General features: G+C 32.9%; 1 protein-coding gene and 1 long non-coding RNA gene across 4 annotated transcripts; one reads left to right on the top strand and one right to left on the bottom strand.

Annotated features, from left to right (window-relative positions):
• The first annotated feature begins 343 nt into the window (after positions 1-343).
• On the top strand, positions 344-9,501 carry LOC144422838 (uncharacterized). 3 transcript variants are annotated; one of them, XM_078112716.1, is made up of 15 exons: positions 344-500; positions 748-904; positions 1,610-1,729; positions 2,133-2,248; positions 3,009-3,278; positions 3,349-3,451; positions 3,767-3,881; positions 4,060-4,242; positions 4,604-4,808; positions 4,949-5,057; positions 5,347-5,475; positions 6,109-6,267; positions 6,513-6,622; positions 6,870-7,040; positions 7,557-9,501. In XM_078112716.1, exons 1-15 carry the CDS (start codon positions 440-442, stop codon positions 7,862-7,864), a joined length of 2,316 nt encoding a protein of 771 aa, XP_077968842.1. In that variant the 5' UTR covers positions 344-439; the 3' UTR covers positions 7,865-9,501. The 3 variants fall into 3 exon arrangements, with proteins under 3 accessions (XP_077968842.1, XP_077968850.1, XP_077968836.1); XM_078112724.1 differs by having other exon boundaries at positions 3,075-3,278; positions 7,536-9,500; XM_078112710.1 differs by having other exon boundaries at positions 7,536-9,500.
• A 294-nt stretch (positions 9,502-9,795) lies between these two features.
• On the bottom strand, positions 9,796-14,609 carry LOC144422859 (uncharacterized). Its single transcript, XR_013475407.1, has 4 exons — positions 14,484-14,609; positions 13,925-14,176; positions 13,393-13,554; positions 9,796-9,911 (listed from the first exon to the last, which is right to left on the bottom strand). It is a non-coding gene; the product is annotated as an uncharacterized LOC144422859 (long non-coding RNA).
• Positions 14,610-17,327: the final 2,718 nt, after the last annotated feature.

Below are 17,327 nucleotides of genomic sequence, written 5' to 3'. Positions count from 1 at the left end.
AAGTATATTAAAGGACAGTGCAGTCTTGAGCCAACAACTATCTATGATCAACATGCGAAGGCGCATTGATGTAGTGGGGCATGCTGGTTAAAAGGCCTATCTACTGCTTCACGAAAGGATTGATTCCGTCGACGTCTTCTCCGTTATTCACAATATTGCTTCAACAATGATAACTGTGGTGTTTGTCACGTCTATACACTTAAGTTGCTTTGCCAATAATTGAGATATATTTTCAATTTTTATAGTTATATGTTTATTTTTTATATTTACAAAAAATCAGTAGCTATTTGTTTCATTTTTTAAAATGACATTGAATGGATTATATATTTCACATTGCAGTTATTCCAATTGAATTTCAAAACGACCTAATCAGAGGGAGTTAAAATTAAAGTAGAATATCTGAGTTAACCACTAATTTTGTGTTGTTTGAATATTAAAGATGAATCTTACAAGTTTGGTGATATTTTTCTCGACCCTCATAACAAGAGCTTCAGCTCAAAGTAAGTTAAATTTTATGTATAAAACCATTTATATCTTATCAAAACTTTTGTTGATGAATAGAATTTTCCTACACTCAAACAAATACAACTGTTTCTTTATAATAAATGAAGAAAACAACAACATTAGAAGCAGTTGGAGTATTATAATTCAATTTATTTAAAAATGACTTCTTTGTTGAATAAAACAAATATTAGAATTAGAACTGATATATCAACTGGAACAACTGCAAATACTGTTGCGTTTCAGATCACTGGAAGAAAGAATGTGTTGATGGATTCGAACTGCTTTTCTTCAAACAACGTAAAACTTACAACAGCGCAAAATCTTCCTGTGAAGCATTGGGAGGTTACTTGGCTAAAGTTGATATTGAGAGAATGACGACAGTCATTAATTCAGCATTCGAGTGAGTTAGAAAAGAAACTTATTTTTGATACCTTGGTGTTTTTTAATATATGAATTGTTCTATGTATTGAATGAAACTTTAGTACTAAATAGATGGAATTGATTGTCTCACTGTTGTAAGTACCATCTCAATGTAGATTAAACACTTACTATATACTTGAGTTGAAATAGGATATTGTTCGTACAGTGATGTACAAGAGCTAAAGATTTATTTTACTTTTAGGAATCATGTTGTAGGATCGGGATAATTCCAAATAGTTCTTCATTATTTTCACTTTATAATCGTAAAACCAGCCTCAGTATTTATGTTAATTTCTACACAGCAATTTATTTACCTTGGATATGCTGTATTGAAGCTAGTAGTTATTCGTAAATAGAATAAAAGCAAGAATCGATAGAATTTCTATAGCTTACAAGTTTGTATATTTGAATAAACTTGAGCAAAAACTGTTTTACGCAATGAGTTTTTCAGTAATTACTAAGTAAACATATACATTCAAGTTTACAAAACACCAGAACTAACTGTTGACTACCTGGCATAATCAACGTATTTTATTACTACTTTGCTTCATCACACAAAGGCTATTTAGTTATCTTAGCGCTCCGTGGTATATTTCAGCTCTTCTCTCAGTCGTCTATCAATTTTCAATTGATGGCTCAGGTATTTTCTTCAAAAAAAAAACGAATACTATTTTTATATTCTTAGCATACAAGGTGGTGAAAACACATTTTATATCGGAGGAAACGACATAGCTAACGAAGGATATTGGAGATGGCAGGATGGTACTGATGTGATAATGAGAGGAGAAACAGGATATCAAAACTGGTGTGTTTCTCAACATTATTTAAAAAAAGTTACAAAAGAATTTAATAAACAACATATTTTCTGCGTGAAATAGTTTTCAGAACTTGTATACCACTCGGTATTCCTTATTATCAATATTATAGTAAAGAGAAATACCACGGCAAAACTTCAATAATGCTATTTATTATCCGTCGTAGTCAAATTCATTTTGTCGGAGGTGAAATCCTGACAAACCTCACTAGATATATGTTAGGGGCAATTGAATAAATTATGCCAAGCAAACACTTAGTCTAATTTCATATGTAGTATATCAATACTTAGGAGCTATATCAGCGTAACAACTTGTCACTAACTATTTCTTAAATTAAATGCTTAGAGCCTGCATAATTTTTAGAATAATTTATTCGGCTTCTAAATTTATCAGGAAATCGAATCAACCAAACAATGTTGGCAATGAAGATTGTTTGGCAGTTGGAAGACAAACGTATAAGTGGGTTGATATATCTTGTGATGAAAACTTCTACTACATTTGCCAGAAAGGTAATATTTATTGATTTTTCTCCATTCGCTGATGACATTCCTTAAAATAGATGGCTTTGGTTTGAGAATGGACTTGTATAAATCGTCCTCATAATCATCTTTACGTGGGTTTTCTAGCTATGTAATAAATTAGTCTAATATTCTACAAGTGGTCTGCATATGCAAGCTTGCTCAATCGGAGATAATGGGAGCGTAACAAGTTGCATAGGTTCTATCTAAAGAAACAATAGAGCAAAACTCAAATAAATGCACACGAAGTTCAAACGTAATATTTTAACAACAATTCCACAAAAATCATACGATATTATGAAGGAAGCTTGAACTGTGGAAAAGCTATAGTACCCAGAACACTACAGTAACTACCGCACTGTCCCAGCAATACTCAAATATATCAACTTCCTGACCAATAAGCTAGTACTTGATTATTGATCGTAAATTAAATATAAATTGAAATTGATTGTCAAATTAGGAATATTCAATCGGAACTGATCAATACCGATCACATATACAGGTATTCGATACAGGTATTGTTTTTAATTATTGGGCTTCAATCACTTAATTCAAATTGTGTTACAAATAGAGTTGCACTAACAGTATTATATATATCGAATATGTTTTTTTTATTTGCTAAAAATATAATCAAGGTACTTCCAATGTTCAGTGTTACTGCTTGCATGAACCAAAGTAATCAACCTAGTTTGTCTTATTCTTAACCAATTTGTGTTATTTATGGCTTCAAATTTCACAAATTCTGCTTTAGTGTTTCAGGGCCCTTTTGTTAGAATACAAACCATCAACGTAAACCAGAGAATGTGTTCTGCAACAGACTGCAGCACTGCAACACAATTTGAATGGCACAAAGCATCTATCAAAGTATCAACCGCAACTACAAGTAGAGTTTATCAAACGTTACAAAATGGATCAGCAATATTGAATCTTCAAAACGCAAATATTGCAGATGCGGGATCCTATAGTTGTTATTTTCGAAACGGCAACAGTTGGAAACTCGGCGAAACAGAATCATATGGAGGTGAATATAAATAACGTTCTTTAATTTTGTAATCTATGTTAACTAATCTTTTGGTCATTACTTTCTTCAGTGGCTGGAAATCCCACAATCCAACAAATATCAAATAACGTCTGCAACTCTAACTTGATCATCTCATGGCAACCGCATACAAATGCTGTTGGATTTCCACACAAGTGAGTTTACCTTTATGAATATTTAGGCATAAATTTCAACATCTTGTTTATGCGTCATCTCTTCCTCCGAACCGAAAATGCCGTTAGACAAATCTAAGTCAATATTCGTTTTCACAACAATGATATAATGTCATCTAAGAAAACGGTTGGAGCTGTATAAGTTACCATGGTAAATTTATTAGACGTATTGGTGAGTGTCAACATGTAAATCTATCATGTTGGTCACGACCCGTGTACCCAACACCATTACGCGTATTGTAACAAGTTGTTTTACTTGCATCAATTTGTCACTGTCAACTCACATCTGTTTCACAGAATAGAAGTAAGTCCGACCTCAGGTCAATCAACAAGATGGTTGGATTCACCAACACCTAAGAAACAGTCAACCACATTAACCAATTTGTCGCCTACCACAACCTTTCAAATCAAAGTAAGTAATAATGTTTCAATATACCGTAAATGATCAGTTCTTTTTAATTTTTATTGCATGGGTTCTACTTCCGGCAAAAAGTCTCCTCTCTCAGGAATACGTACGAAACGTTCTAAGCTACTTGACCCCATCACCCAAATTATACGTTGCTTTATTATATTGTTAAAATAAATTTCAGATAACTGCATGTGTAACAAAGGATAACTGTCCAACCAAATATTCTACCATCCGAAGCGCAAGAACAGTCGGATCAACGTTATCTGTTGAATCGTCGTCTATAATACAATACAAAAATACGCAAACTTGCGTCATCTCATGGATCTTATATAACAAAACAGAGACTGGTGATTCTTATACCGTGGTGAGTCGATAATTGCATTGTTAACACAAACTATTTGAGACACATGTCCTACAACAACTTGGTTGATGGTGTGTAAATTGGATTGAGAATTTATACGTGTAATATGACTTCACTCTGTGTCACGAAGTTTGGCTGATTCTACAGCCATCCACTCTATTTCTTACGATCGTAAATCTGTTTTGGTTCACTGATATAAATGACAGATATTGTTTTATCAATATTTTATATCAAAATCATATTCCACTTATCTGGAAGTTTTGGTTTATTACGTTATCTTCAACAATTCATTTGACACCAACATTCAGATAACTACAATAAAAACTTCAATATTCTTTATCTTTCTTTATCTGATGATTTATAGGAACTGAATTTAACTTCAACCCTGGCTTCGTCGCGAGATTTGAACTTGAAGACAGACATGAAGCTAATAAACGTGACATCATCATCCGTGTATTCATTTCAACCAGAACCAAATCGTAACTATTCTGTTTCGATCAAAATATTTAAGTGTGCTGGTCTTGGTCAAGAATTATTGGTTGCTGGTACTTGTCTAGGAAAACCTACAGGTATATTGAGAAGTTAATATTTGTGAAATCAAGTTTGCAATTACCCGTCTACTTAACAACTCCATTCAAACCAATATATGTGAAAATGCGTAAGCATGTTTGTCGCAATTTATTTTAGCAAACACTGTCTCGTGTTTTAGCTCCTGCAAAGATTTTTCCGCCTGAAAGTTTTGAAGATAACCTAATCAACGTGTGTGGCATCAAAAAACTGGCAATACAGGCACCGGATGAGACTAATGGCCTTGTCAGGTAAGCTAAATGCAACAGAGTAGAAAATAATATATATATCGGTATTCAAAAAGTTAATACGTCTGTTTCTCTACGATTGATAGTTGGCCTGGAATAAAAATCGACCGAGCATGTTCATATATCATATTAGGTATATTAAGCATCTCTCTCACCAATATAGTCACTTTGCTTACTAGACACTGAAGTTTTGATTTATTTTGATCAATATCATTCCACAATACGGAATTCATTCCTCAACGAATAGTGCTATCAGTACAACTTTTAATATTGTATAATTTATTTACCTCAGTTGCATATTTGTACTTGTACACACAAATTTGAAGGAACTTGACGACGACTTTTCTATGACTGACATGATAAATATTAACAACACAGTGAGCGGAGATGAATATATTGCTAAAGCAATACCTATGACAAGGTTGGAAATCGTTTTTTCCAGAAGAATATTCTACGTGATCTGTCAATTGGGTGTTTTCAGTTGAACAGGATTTATAAACAAAAAATACGATTTATAAGATAAACAACTTAAAATTCTATTTGTAAAATTAAAATTAATAGATCGGGTGAAAGTCCCACTCGTAAGAAGTACTAGGGTGATTTGTTTCATTTGCTATTTCTGGTTGCTAATCCGACAAAGCCAATTAGAAAGTAACATTTAATTAGATTACCCGGTTAACTTGATTTTACGTCTAGCTAGTGGATGTATTATGTTATATATCAGAACAACAGCGATTATTTGTTGTAGAGTTTATAAAATTTTTGAAGTTGAATTTTCTAACGACCGTAACGAAACACATTGTACTACTAATACTTTACTCCAATAATTTTTGGCTATAATATATACAAAGCACATGCAACAAGATACTTTGATACCGCGTATGTGCGTACCACCGCACCCTTCATGTATCCATATATACTGCTATATTAAGAGTTTCAATTTGTATATACTTGTATGCGTCGTTGCAACGTCATTTTTCTATTGTCTCGAGTAGCAGCGGTATTTCCTGCATAACATACCATATTCTATTTTACATTGAATAAAATATTTTAGCATGAATTGGGAGAGAATGAATATTACTCTCGGTGAAGAATCAATGACAACCTGTGACGTAATAAATACCGGAAAAGCAGGGATACAAAATGAACAAAGTCGTGGAAAAGAAATTTTATTCACAGCAAGGAACAAAAAATTAGATAAAAAGACGTTCAGGTATTCCAGATATATCTTAGGGTTATAGATCATCATATACTTTTAATTCTTAATTGAAAGTTTTGGTATTGTTATAATGCTATTTCAAAACCGACAGACAGTAAAGATATATGTTAACGTCAAATTAGATTGATTTACCTATTTAATAGTGCTATTAAATCAAATATAATATATCGGATCTTTTATCGGTATTTCATTTAAGGAATGTATTTCCGCAATGCATAATATAACTTATTTTACTTCAGTGTCTCGATAGTTTATTCTACGCCCTCTGGTGACCAAATACATTTCAGTCAAAGCCCCTCTATTACGTTGAAACAAGGTGAACAGGAAACTACTGCTAAGAACGATACCGGTAAGAATAACAAATATTCAGATTTGGTTAGTTCAAAGCCAGATTATGAAAATAATTAGCAAACTTCAAACAACACAAGATAACAAGCAAATAGTTTTGAGAATTAAAAGAAGAATAAAGTGTTCTTTTATGATGAACGTTATATACTATTTTTGTAATTCTAGAGATGATGTTGCCTATCCAATAAAACTATAATCCCAAAACCTTTAAATATCAACAGGAAATTAGAGTAACGTATTTGTTTTAGAGAAAGGAGCGTTCGAGTTCAACATCATCAGTTTTGTGATTGGTTTTCTCATTGCTTTCGTCTTCTTGGTCGTCTCTGTCTGGATCATATACAAGTTGAAGAAAGAAATAAAGAATTTGAAGGAAAAGGCAGAAGTAAAAGAACACAATTACGAAACTATAAAAGAAAAAGGTAGTGAGGAATAATCAGAACTGATGTATAAAATATTATTCCCATAAAATCAAATTCGAAGTGTCATTCAAAGTGTATAAACACAACAGAAAACGGTCACGATAAAAGTTGTAACTCCACTTCAATGATAAACACATGCCATCAATGTTAATGAGGTAGAAAACGTTTATCAACCAATACAGGTTCTAATAGTGGGGCAATACAATTTGTATATCTCAAGTTCATACAAAATTGGAATGCCATAAAAAATGAATAAAATTAACGCCCTACTAGGAGTCACGCCCATAATATTACTAAAAATTTGAAAGAGATTGTCTGTGAACAAACCTTCTATGAACTGATAGAAAAAACTGTGATATTTTTTATTTCAAAAATTATTATTTTAACACACTGTCTACTACAGGTTTACATAGATCTGATTTCTATCAAGATAAGCATTTTGAATCTATTTTATTTTGTTCTGTGGTTGATAATTTCATTCTTTCAATTAATTAGCAACTCCTTCCAACAATCCAGCTTCACAACCATCATATTCAAATGTCTTGCAAGAAACTGCCGGATACGAACAACCACTTCCTGCAAAAACTAAGCAAACACAAGTGGAGTCAGCTCACGAACAACTATCATCATCAAATGTCCTGCAAGAAACTGCCGGTTACGAACAAGCTCTGCCTGCGACAACAAAGAAAACACAAGTGGAGTCAGCTTACGAACAACCATCATCATCAAATGTCCTGCAAGAAACTGCCGGTTACGAACAAGCTCTGCCTGCGACAACTAAGCAAACACAAGTGGAAACAGCTTACGAATCTTACAACGCCTGATGAATTTCAGCTAAGCAGTAACTATCAGCAAATAACAAAATGTAGAAAAATTCAAAAGAGTTGTTTATTTACAAAACACTAGGTATACTTGTTACATATAATGTCGTTATTATTCAAGTAGTCAGTCAAGTTGGTGTCGATCGACATCTCTATCCCATAGCCAGGACAGAGCAATCATCAGTACTGTTCACATTTACGCCCAGAGTGTAATCAGCTCTGTAGGTCTGTCGCAAACATGTATATTCCAGCATGCATTCTTGTAAACGACTTGTAGTTCCGGTTAAGTCTGTGTATTATAATACAGCAATAAAAATCAAAAACCTCACTTGAGAAGTTCACTCATTTTGACTTGCTCATTATAATTTCCATGCTCGACAACTAATACGCATATACTATAAAATAGGAAAGTTTTATAGTGTCATTTTCAAAGAATGAAAGAATTTTTCTTGTTGACTAAAAATAGAAGAGAAAAATGAAAGATTGCTTCTTATGACTAAAAATAGTCCGTTATTCTTATAGCAATTGGATGTTATGTCTGAAATGCAGTCATTTCATCGGACATGGGATTTCCCCTGGTACGTGATGCGCCTGTCTGTAATTTTGCAAATTGTCACCAGTTCAGGCTAGAGATTTTTATTTACCAGGTCCTGCAAATGCCTCAAGCTAGACCAAGTGGTGTTTAATTCTATTGTTTTTTGCATTTTCACTTGACATTTTTGTTTCGCTTTTTAATTATATTGGGGTATCGCTGACTCGATGATGATCTATCAGACCTTCGTAAGTTTCTAAATTTTTATTGTATTTTCTCAGAAAAGGAAATTCTGACTTTTAAGAGTGTTTTACATTACTGCGACATTTTGTTTACTTCGTTGATTTTTCTTTATTGTTATTTGTAAATGTGGCTGCTTTATTCGTACAGACCTATTATTATAAACTTATTAAGACTAGCAAAAGTTAATATCACTTGAACATCCAGCACCGATACCTCTAATTTCTAGTGAAGAACAATATTGTGCTTGGAAATACTTGTATCTGAGACATATACGTTTTCAAGAAGTATAAATAGAGTAAGCAGTTGAAAAGATCGCAAATGCAGATTTGAGTTTGTTACTTATTCCAAATTTCCTGAAAGTTGGCCATGTGTAATTAAATAAGGGTAAAAACTTTCATATTTCAAACTTTTCTCAAGAACGTACTCAGAAAAGTTTATATGAAAATTAAGTCTCGATATATTAAAAAGTCTCCTTCATTCAGATGTATAGATGTTGGTGCGTTTAAATGTGAAAATATTTCCACTGTCTACTGCAATCAGGAAACATGTGACATGCACAAGCATTTCGCTTTTTATAAGTTAACCAAATGAAAACTGTTTTAAGTGATATAGCAAAATTTGAGCAGGGTCGTGTAAAATCTCCATGTGCTTTATATGTGATCTTTCAAATTTTGTAAATATACGTGGAAAAAGGAAAAATGACAGATAAACAATATTTGACAAACTCGTTTCACAACAATCTTAAAAATCTTACACATTATCTTCTATGAAACTAAAATATATGTTATTTTTGCTTCGTATTAAATTTATATTTGTTCATTATATTGCTCAACGATAATATATGTTATTTTTGCTTCGTATTAAATTTATATTTGTTCATTATATTGCTCAACGATATGATATTGACATCTAATATTAAATGTGTATATACAGATTAAATACAGTTGGTTTAGCAATCCATGTCTTATGTACAAAAGTGACTCAATGAATTGTGGGTGTGAACTTATAATCATTTTACGAGGTGTCACTACTGTTTGTACAGTTTCGACATGCAGTAACCAAAAGACATAAGAAGCTTGTGGTTTCGTGAATAACAGTGATTTCCGATTTGACGCAAATAACTAGCAACGTTGAAAATATTATATAAATGTTGCTTCACCTGGTAGTAATGGACGAGATAGCGTTGAGATTTGATGCTGGTATCAGACTGAGCTTTTCATTTCCGATGATATAGATGGCGGGACGGGTCCAATTCTTGGTAGCTTGATCAAGTCACTAACAAAAAACACAAACTTTGTTAAACGAGGAATGGGCCAGAAATAAACACGCAAAAAATACGCGAATGTATTGAACGTTCAGGCTGTTGTAGGCTACTTTTAAAATACTTAAGCTGATAATGATCTATTCAATCTGATACAAATACAATGTGACAAAGTAACGACTAACGAGAAAAGTCGGAAGCCACGAATAACCTAACTGATTTGGCATTGGTTTAAAAGAAGCAAAATACAAACTTTAATCGAAGCTATGTTGGTAAATTATGTGCACAGACACTTAGAAAAGCAATTCACAGGAAACACACCAATCACGCGTGTACAGGTCTGTAATTGATGAGGCCAATACCGATATTCCTAAAACGATATGCACACAGAACAAAACAATAACACGCCATTAAAAAAATGTTAAAAACGTTGCGAATTGGCATGGTCAAATTATAAGACCATAAAACTGTTTATGCATATATAATACCAAAGATATTGTTTGAGTTGTCATTCAATATATAGGTAGATTTTGCAGTACCGATAAAAACTTTTACTGTAGGCCTATCTGCTGTTAGTTGAATTTCAATTACTTTTCTTCATAAACCTGATCCATTATATTTCGATTCTGTCATGCTGCCTTAACGTCCTTTTCATCTTTACATCATCTGTAGGCTCCTTATTGGTATTCATTCAATGCCAGCGAATTGTTTCATTATGCACTCGGCGATTGTTCAGCGTACTTATCCACAGTTTAACTTTATGCTTTTGGAATGAATTACTACCTATCTTGATAAGTATTACAACGGCGATTGCTAAGCTTGCACTGCACCACAGGTTAAAACGTGAACAAGCCAGTACAGCAGTACCGTTGTCACGTCTCAACACCAGTTCCGACTAGAATGCAACTCAGCAAAAAATCAATTCTTGATCATTGGCGGAACGAAAGTTAGAATTGAGCATATTGAACCCATTCCATTATTGATCGGCAAACAATTTTTTCGTATTTATAAATTTGAATTTTAAATGATGAGAGGTGAAGTAAGATATCAAAACTGATTTGGTCCTCAACTATATTTAAAAAAATTGAAAAAAAAAAAAATTTCTCCGTAAATTATTTTTCATAACTTTTATGTCGTGTGTAGCAAAGTGTAGCGAAGTCAACGGCTAGCGAGACTTCAATAATGCAATTGTCTGTCGTAGGGGAATTCCTTCTTTTGGTTTACTGGTTAAATACTAGTCACCAATTGGACCAACTATCTTAAGCTAAAATCTACTTCATTTTTACATATGCAGTATGTAAATACTTTGACTGTTTAGAGAATAATTTGGTTGGTTGGTATTGGTATATATTAATATCCAACTTCACCTATCATGATCACATCAGTACCATCCTGCCATTTCCAATTCCAGCTATGTCGTTTCACTAATATGAATGGTGTTTTCATCACCTTATATGCTTAGAATATATAAACCATATCATTTTTTTTTATTTTGAAGTAAAGACCACAGCCTTCAATTTACATCGTAAAGAGTACTGACTAAAACGTTGAGACTATAGACGTATTAAGATAACATAATAGCCTTTGCGTGATAAAGCAAAGTACTATTTAAAAATGTTCATAAAGCCAGATAGCCTATAAAGAATATTTCTAGTATAATCCGCAGGCAGGTTAACTAATAATAACTAATAATTACTATAAAATCAATTATGTATAAAACAGTTTTTGTATATGTAGGCTATATATTTGTTTAAATATATAAACTTGGGGGCTTTGAAAATCCTTTGATTTTTGCCTCTTTATATAGGGTGCCCATAAAGTCTTGACATTTTTAAAATTGCAAAAGGAAATTTATCGATGCTACACTTTATTTTGGTCCTCACAGATGTATTAAATGAAGTAAAAATACTTGAGATATAAACTGGCTTCATAACAAAATTAAAATTGTAAAGGGACTTTATGGACACTCTGCATATATTGGCGGCACACTAATAAGGTAAAGTAATAAGCCAAGTTAATAACATCATCGTAATAAGTCACATTTGCTTTTTCCAGTAAAAGTACGAGAATGATTTACATAATAGGGATATTTGCAGCGTCAGCGAAGGTTCAGAATTGAATGATGATTTTTCATATTAAGAATCAGAATTAATGGATTTATTACACAAAAAATCACGAATTGACGAAGTTGCTACGATAAATGTATAAATATTATGAGTTGCGAATGACGGATTGTTTAGCTATGGAGCTAATAACACCCTCAGATATAATAAAAAATAAAATAAAATAAAAACGAAATAACAAAGGCGAGTGAATATGCAATAAACAATAAAAATAGGTATCACGTGGTTTCGCTAAATACTCACTTAAATAACCAAGTGATTTGAAAATGTCTAACAACGATTTGTAAGATTAAGGGTATGTATATTAATGTATGTGAACCAAGATGGCGGTCACCGGAACGTAGTATATGTACCAGGTTAGGGTTAAGCCTTAATTTTAGATACAAATACTACGGTAGTCACTTGGCTAGTCCTCGAACTCGTAATAGAACTAAAATATGGAAAATTGGAATAAAATTACACATGCGGTACACATACTACGTTCCGGTGTCCGCCATCTTGGTACGCAAACTTCGAGAGAACCAGATTAAGACATCTATATCAGGAGAAAAACCATGGCCGACGAAAGATGGGCATTTTGGACATATCATCGAATTACTACGTGGCTATCTTTGAGTCAAGTTTCTTCATAATTGAAAATGAGAACACATGCCGTATGGTATTAGTATATTCATATCAGCTTCAGAGAAAGTGGATGGAGATTAATAATTGAGTCGACTTGTAAGAATTTTAATCCATTGACACCATCGCGATAAAAATATTCTAACCAACAGCTAAGACATTGTTTGTTACAAATTCAGTGTTTTATGAAGACCAACTTTTTTTCTTTCTATAATATGCGAATAGATATTGAGTTTATTAGGCGTTGTAAGTTTCGTAAGCTGATCCCCTTGTGCTTGGATAGTTGTGGGAGGAAAAGCTTGTTCGTTTGCTGTAGTTTCTTGCAGTACATTCAAATACAACTGGTTGTTGGAAGGAGTTGCTAATTGGTTGAGAAACAAATTTAAATAAGAAATTCCAATAGAATTTATAATATTGGTATAAGGGGCTAATATTGGACCAATCCATTTTAAATTTCAGTAATTCAAGATGAACATGTCTCTCAGAAATAAATTTACATTTGTTTTATTATGCAAATTTTCTTGGGGCTTTTCAAAATTGCATATCGCGGGTTATAGCATTTGTACATCAATAACTTACTAAACTTTTAAATCTTACTAAAATTCATTCTATGTTATTATAAATAAATTGGAGATACAAATTTGATCCCGAACATATTCTGTTGTGTTTAAAATATGAATGGTATTTGGTATATAGGAACAATATTTTCTACAAGAATAATGCTTTTCTGATTAACAATAATTCTAAGTACCTTTTCCTGTGTAATTGTGTTCTTTTGCTTCAGCATCTTTCTCCAGATTCTTTATTTTCTTCCTCAATTTGTATATGATCCCGACAGAGACGACCAAGAAGACAAAAGGAATAAGAAAACCGATCACGAAACTCACGATGTTGAACTCGAATGAATCTTTTTCTAAAAAAAAAAACATTACTATTAATTCCAGATGATCTTGAAGAGCTTTGGGTTCAATAAATAATAATAAAATTGAATAGAATAATAATAATCAAAAATAGTTACATGATCAATATTTAAAAATCCGAAAAGATAGTAAAAGTGTTTCCGATAAAATAACACTTCATTTTCGAGCCAATGTTCAATGTCAAGTTTTCTTTTTCTGGAAATTTCTCTCGTATTCTCTCGTAACATTGCTTGGAGTTGGACCCAAACCGGGTTAGGCTTATATTCTCACTGAGATAACTCACTTCTTTTTCTATTTCAACCTATTGACCTAGACCAAAATTCTCTATTACACTTGACTGAAATATAGAATAGTCTTCCTTACCCTCATCGTCTATAGCAGCGCTGTTAAGAGTAATTGAAGGACTTTGTTTGAAAATTATTTGGTCGCCAGATGACGTCGAATAAACGATTGAGATGCTGAAGCAAGATAAGTTATCTTATACAATATTCCCCTAAAATAATTTCTTTTCCAGAAGATTTTTCCTTTTGTATCCCTGACTTTTTGGTATTTATTACATCACATGTTGTCATTGATTCTTCACCGAGTGTAATATTCATTCGCTTCCCATTCATGCTAAAATATTTACCGATAAATAATTACCGATGCTACTCAAAATATTGTAAGCATTGATTATTAATAACCCATAGCAGTTCACACGGACAAAAAATGTGATTTTCAAGCGAACGGCGTAAATATGCGTAGCATAAAAAAGTCAAATTCATTTAGTTCCGATGATATATTTCGGTATGACCTTTAAACAAAATCTCATATCATAATATATAACATCCGTCACCTGAATTTGACAAATATCATTTACATGAAATCACATAATCAACTCAAATAACAATGTAGAATATTTGAAAAAATAAATACTTCTAACCTTTTCACAGATATTGCTTTAGCAATATATTCATCTCCATCCACTGTATTGTTAAGTTTTATCATGTCAGTCGAAGAAAGTACGTCATCAGATGTCTTCAAAGTTTTGTGAACGAGTACAAATATGCAACTGTAAACAAATAAATTTAGCAATAATAGGAAAAGTGGAATATCTGCTGAAGATGTCGAAATTGTGACAATATACGTGTTATGACTGTCTGTAGTTTTGCAAATCGTCACTAGTTGACGCTAGAGGTTTTTATTCGCCAGGTCCTGCAAATGCTTTAAGCGATACTGTGTGGTGTTTAAATATATTGTTTGTCGAATTTTCACTTGCCCTCTTTGTTTCGCTTTTTAAATATCATGGGGAATTGATAATGAGCAATCCGTCCTTCGTGAGTTTCTATATTTTTATTGCTTTTTAACAGAAAAGGGAATTTTGACTTCAAAGAGTGTTTCACATTACTACGACACTTTTTTTTTTTTGTTGATTCCTCTTTTTTATTATTTCTAAATGTTGCTGATATATTTGTACAGATATAAGTAATATAAACTTATTATGAAGAGCAATAAGTTAATATCACTTGAACATCCAGCACCGATACCTCTAATTTCTAGTGAAGAACAATATTGTGCTTGGAATTACTTGTATCTGAGACATATACGTTTTCAAAAAGTATAAATAGAGTGATGAGTTGAAATGATCGCAAATGCAGTTTTGGTCTCGTCAGTTATTTCAAATTTCCGGGAAGCCGGCCATGTATAATAACAAAAAATGCCAAAAACTTTCGCATTGCAAACTTTTCTCTCGAACGTACCCAGATTGTAATTGATGTAAAAATTAACCATCGTTTGATTAAAAGTTTTTTTGTATATTTAGATGTATAAATATTGGTGAGTTTGAATGTGAAATTATTTTTACTGACTACTGCAATCAAGAAACTTATGGTGTTTTTGTTTTTTATAATTTAAATTTTTTATCATTTCACCAAATTAAAACAGTAATGACGGAGAAACAAGATTTGACAAAATTGTTCTCCAACAAACTCAAAATCCCACACATTGCCATCTTTGAAACGATATTATATATACATTATATTAATATATTATATTTCTGCTCCACATTAAATTTATATATGTTCATTAAATTGCCCAGCAATATGTTTTTACTTTCATATATTAACATTGTATATACAGAATAAAATACTGTCACTTTAGCAATACATACCTCATATACTAACGTGACTCATTGATTTGAGTAAATCTGCCGCCGGCGTGTAGTACTGCCAAGAATAGGAAAACCCAACTTCAATGTCCCATTCGGAAAAAAGTGGATTCAATGGGTTGTTACGATAGGTTTAAATGCGTGGAGAAATATCGCAATTACGGGGTCATTACGTAATTGATTTTGCCGTAATTACGGAATTGATTTTTGTCAATTACGTGCAAGCCTAGATTTGAGGTTGTGAATTTTTAGTAATTATACGAGACGTCAATACTGTTCTTTCCGTTTTGCAGTCACCCAAAGACATACAAAGCCTTGGTTTCGGTAAAAACAATAGTTTCAATGAATTGTGGGTGTGAATTTTTAGTATTTCTACGAGGCGTCAATACTGTTTGTTCTGTTTTGCAGTCACCCAAAGACATACACAACTTTGGTTTCGTTAAGAACAATAGCTTCCTGTTCGGCGTTAATAACTTGCAAAGTTGTGAATCCCTTGTGACTCCCTTGTGATTGTGCCAAAATGCCAAACGGTCGTCCTTAAAGTGCTGTATTGGGCTGTTGCGACGATGGTGTTGAGATGTGATGTCGATATTGGACTGATCATGTTTCCCGGTGGCATAGATGGCGGGGCCGGTGCAATTACTGGGAGCTTGATCAAGCCACATAAGGCGGTGGAGTTTAGTGTGTTTTAAAAGTAATGCGATAACGTCAATCTCCGTACTCCGTACTCCGTACCGACACCGGGGATTAGTACCGGTCTAGTGTCGAGATTTGGAGTTTTAGTTTAGCCAAACTGGTTTGTTCGAACACTCGACCCAAGCTGTCCGACTAACATAGCGTATTCTGACATAAACTACAAGAAAATGCGAATTCATGCTCTAGTGACCAGATACCGCGTAAGACATATTGTTGAAGCGTTTATTAACGATAGTGGTTTGTTTTCGTATGTGTTGGATTCGAAATGACCAAGTTGTATCACGACGTGACGCGGACGAATAGAACTAGTCAAATTTTACCTTTTTGGGAATTAGAACTCAATTCATCCGATTAAAAAAAAAATAAACATATTGAAATATTCAGCAAACAAATTTTAATTGTAAGATTTTATATGTTGTTAAAACGGGAGCATGAATACAGAGGTGTTCGTGGCCTATATTGAGCAAATTAAACTTTACACTTTGTAATAATGCATTTTTATTACCTAGTCGCGTGTTCCGTCCATTTTTGCAAAAAATAGTTTCATTAAAAAAGTATTCTTTCGAAAGTGTAAGAAATGAAATGGGTTATCCTGAAACAATGAACAATCCTAAATGTTGTGACAAAGCATGAAAAGATTTTGTAAACGACGTATAAAGTTATTGCCTAATAGCTTTCTCGGGAAATATCGTTTCTTCAATAAAATTCACTAAAGCAATGTCGTCTTGCAGTTAGTTCAATGCGGCATTCCTCATTCAGAACTCGATGTATTTTCAATATGGAAGAAAACAACATAATGATAAAATATGTTCCTACATTATTTTCAAGCAGATCTCTAGCATAAAGGCTTAGATGAAGATAGGGAGTTAGACTCGTTCACCTCAAACCTCTTCTAGCTGGTAAGAAATACTTGTCTTAAATCAC

This window comes from Styela clava, chromosome 1 (assembly GCF_964204865.1).
Source record: "Styela clava chromosome 1, kaStyClav1.hap1.2, whole genome shotgun sequence".
Classification (NCBI taxonomy): domain Eukaryota; kingdom Metazoa; phylum Chordata; class Ascidiacea; order Stolidobranchia; family Styelidae; genus Styela; species Styela clava.
The sequence above is the reverse complement of the archived record's forward strand: the minus strand, read 5'-3'. Positions and strand labels throughout refer to the sequence as shown.